The sequence below is a fragment of the Chrysochloris asiatica genome, unplaced genomic scaffold (assembly GCF_000296735.1).
Source record: "Chrysochloris asiatica unplaced genomic scaffold, ChrAsi1.0 scaffold00101, whole genome shotgun sequence".
Taxonomy (NCBI): domain Eukaryota; kingdom Metazoa; phylum Chordata; class Mammalia; order Afrosoricida; family Chrysochloridae; genus Chrysochloris; species Chrysochloris asiatica.
In genome coordinates this window covers 3,586,098-3,588,964 of record NW_006408619.1, presented here as the reverse complement: position 1 = coordinate 3,588,964, position 2,867 = coordinate 3,586,098, and the positions used below count along the sequence as shown (strand labels likewise).

At 43.8% G+C, this 2,867-nt stretch overlaps 1 protein-coding gene across 1 annotated transcript in view; it reads right to left on the bottom strand.

The window, feature by feature from the left end:
• Positions 1-2,867, bottom strand: part of AKAP13 (A kinase (PRKA) anchor protein 13) — a 153,650-nt gene that overhangs the window by 89,805 nt on the left and 60,978 nt on the right. Inside the window, exon 5 of the mRNA XM_006867115.1 lies at positions 2,105-2,285. Within this exon, the coding sequence (XP_006867177.1) occupies positions 2,105-2,285 (181 nt within the window). The remainder of the gene's footprint in view (positions 1-2,104; positions 2,286-2,867) is intronic.

Below are 2,867 nucleotides of genomic sequence, written 5' to 3'. Positions count from 1 at the left end.
AACAACAACAACAACAATATGGCACGAGGGCCAGATGTTCCCCACCTGTGCTGTGTAAAGTTTCTGAGGAGCAGCTGGGGGTTTGAACCGCTGACCTTACGGTTATCAGCTCAGGGTTTATTCTACTGCACCACACTAGGACTCCTCATTGCTATGCTGTTGTTAAGTGTTGCTGAACTGGTTCCAACCCATAGCAACCCTGTATAGGGTTTGTGAGGAGCGGATGCTGAGCTTGAACCTCCAACCTTGCAGATCAAACTAAGTTTGCAGTCCAGTGCATTAACCCACAGTGCCACACTAGGACTTCTGCTACATTGCTGTATAATAGGATGAGATTTGAAAATGAGAAATCTACATAAAATCCAATCACCTACTCAAAGAACAGGTTACCAATTGTTTGTTTAATTAGAAATGTTTCATTAAACTTCTACTCCAAGCTCCTGTCACCTATGCAAAAGAACAGATGTTCAACACTTTTCCCATTTGTTTAATTAGAAATGTTTCCTTTGGAGGAATTAAGATGCACTCCAGGGGTCAAAAGGATGGGGGGAAGAGTAGCATGCTATAAGAGCATGAACAGACACCCGCTGAACAAGACGGGTGTGAGCTACACAGATCCACTTACACCACGTGTCATTTTGCCTAAAATACCATGTGAGTAATCACCTCCCTGTGAGCACTGTGTGTCACAGTGAAAAGTGGTTATCACGTGTTCTCATCACTTAGTCTAATACCACAAACCTCAGGGAACACCAGGGACACAGATGAAATGCCATCAGTGGTGCTGCAAGTACTCCCCAGAAGCAGAAAAAAGTCAAGGGAATCACTTGACCTGCACCACAGATGTAAGGAAGTCTGTCTCTGTAGCTGCCTGTCATTTCAAGGTAAATGAGTCTAAGTAAGAACTGTCCCCCACACACAAATAACAAAACATGTAAAGCTGTCTGCAGTTAATCAAGCAGGTGCAAAAAGTTGCACTTTTTGTGAAACACCTTTTGTTTGCAATGAAAATGCAGATTTGATGTGGGTGCAGTGTAGAACACATACAACACACACAATGTGTGTTAATCAGCTGTGTGTATCAATAAAGCTCTAAAGCTCTACTGTTGCAGGCACCTTGTAGTTAAGTTGCCGGCAAGTCACAAGTTACATGTGGATTTTCAACTGTGTGTGTGTGTGGGGGAGGGGTTTAGGTGCCCCAACTCCCTGCACTGCTCAAGGGTCAAGTGTAACTCAAATTCTCAATCCAGGAACTCCCTGGGGACTGTCAAAGTGGTAAATGACAGCGAGGGGCTTGAGAAGATTAGAACTAAGAACAAGTCCCGTGATGCGTTGACATGGAAACCTTTCATGCCCTTGAAGACAGGCGTTTCACGGGAGGAGCAGCCGTGGCAATGAAGAAGACATCATCACTGTGCGCCTGCCTTCAGGTCAGTTCCAACCCATGGTGAGCCTGCATACGGTTTCCGAGAGCAGCTGGTGGCTTTGAACTGCTGACTTGTGGTTGATGTGGTTAGTACTCCAGTGCTGATCCTACAGTGACACACACTGTTAGGTGGTGAGAAAAGCAGGACTAATAGCAGTTTTCTGGACAGCATAATAAACATTTGTGTGTTTTTTTCTGGAAGGAGAAACTTAGGATATACTTCAGAGAATTGGGAAATGTAATAAGTTACATGCTTCATGACTCATTTTCCCGTTGAGGTATAAAAGAATGAGAAATTTGATCTAATATTGTGAATACATTTCTAATTTTAAAAGTTTGCTTTGGTAAAATATTGAAATCTGTACAGATTAAAGGTGTCTTTTATAGTTAGTCTCAAGGTGCTAAAACCATACTTTTTTACTCGATTGGGTTTATTATACAAGGAGTAAATACCCATAGCAATTTGGTGTTGTAAGATAAGCATTAGACTGCTAAACAAAACGAAGAGGTTCAACAACGTCAGATGCCCCTTGCAAACTCTTTGCAGGGTCACTACGAGCTGGAACCGACTCGATGGCACTAACAACTAACAGAATGTTTACATTTAGAATGAGGTCCTATTTCTGTTGTTGTTGTTGTTAGGTCCTGTCTAGTACATATACCTGGTTTCAGTCTTACCTGCTGGTCAAACATCCTATGTTCTCTCTGGCCTGACTCCAGGTCCTCTTCTGAAAGAGACACCAAAGAATCACCCCGCTCCTGACCACCAAAGGCTTTGGTGTTTGTAGAGTTTCCTTCTAGCGATGAGGACACCTTGTTTCTGCCAACAGTTCCTCCAGTCAGGCCTTCTAGACTGAAACTGAACACAGGGCACAGGTGTTAATCCAGGCTACGTCTGTGCCTCGGAAATGAAGGACGACACAATCCTCTCCAGCTGGGTCTCCCTTCTTGTGCATTATTTCTAGGTCCCTGGGCAGAATTCATCTACACGGCACTGCGCACATAAGTACAGCCTGCCTTTGTCCCCTCCCTCCCCCCGGTCGTCTCTTACCTCCTACTGATCCGAATGGTCAACCACCTACCAGTTTTCTTCTCTCACGGTTTTTTCAAGCTACTATGTGGACAGACCATAATTGTACTATCAAGCTATATATATATATATGTATCTATACACACACACATATATAGTTGTTAAGTGCCATCACTGGGTTCCTACTTATAGCCACCCTGTATAGGGTTTCCAAGGAGTGCTGGACTCCATATGGAGTGTGTGTGTGTGTGTGAGAACACACATGAAAGAATTCTGGTAGTGTGTGCTTACAATGTGGGCTGTTAACCTCAAGGTCATCAGTTCAAAACTACCAGAGGTTCTGCAGGAGAAAGAGGGGGCTTTCTGCTCCTGTAAAGATTTACATACAGCCTTGGAAACCTTGTACAGGGT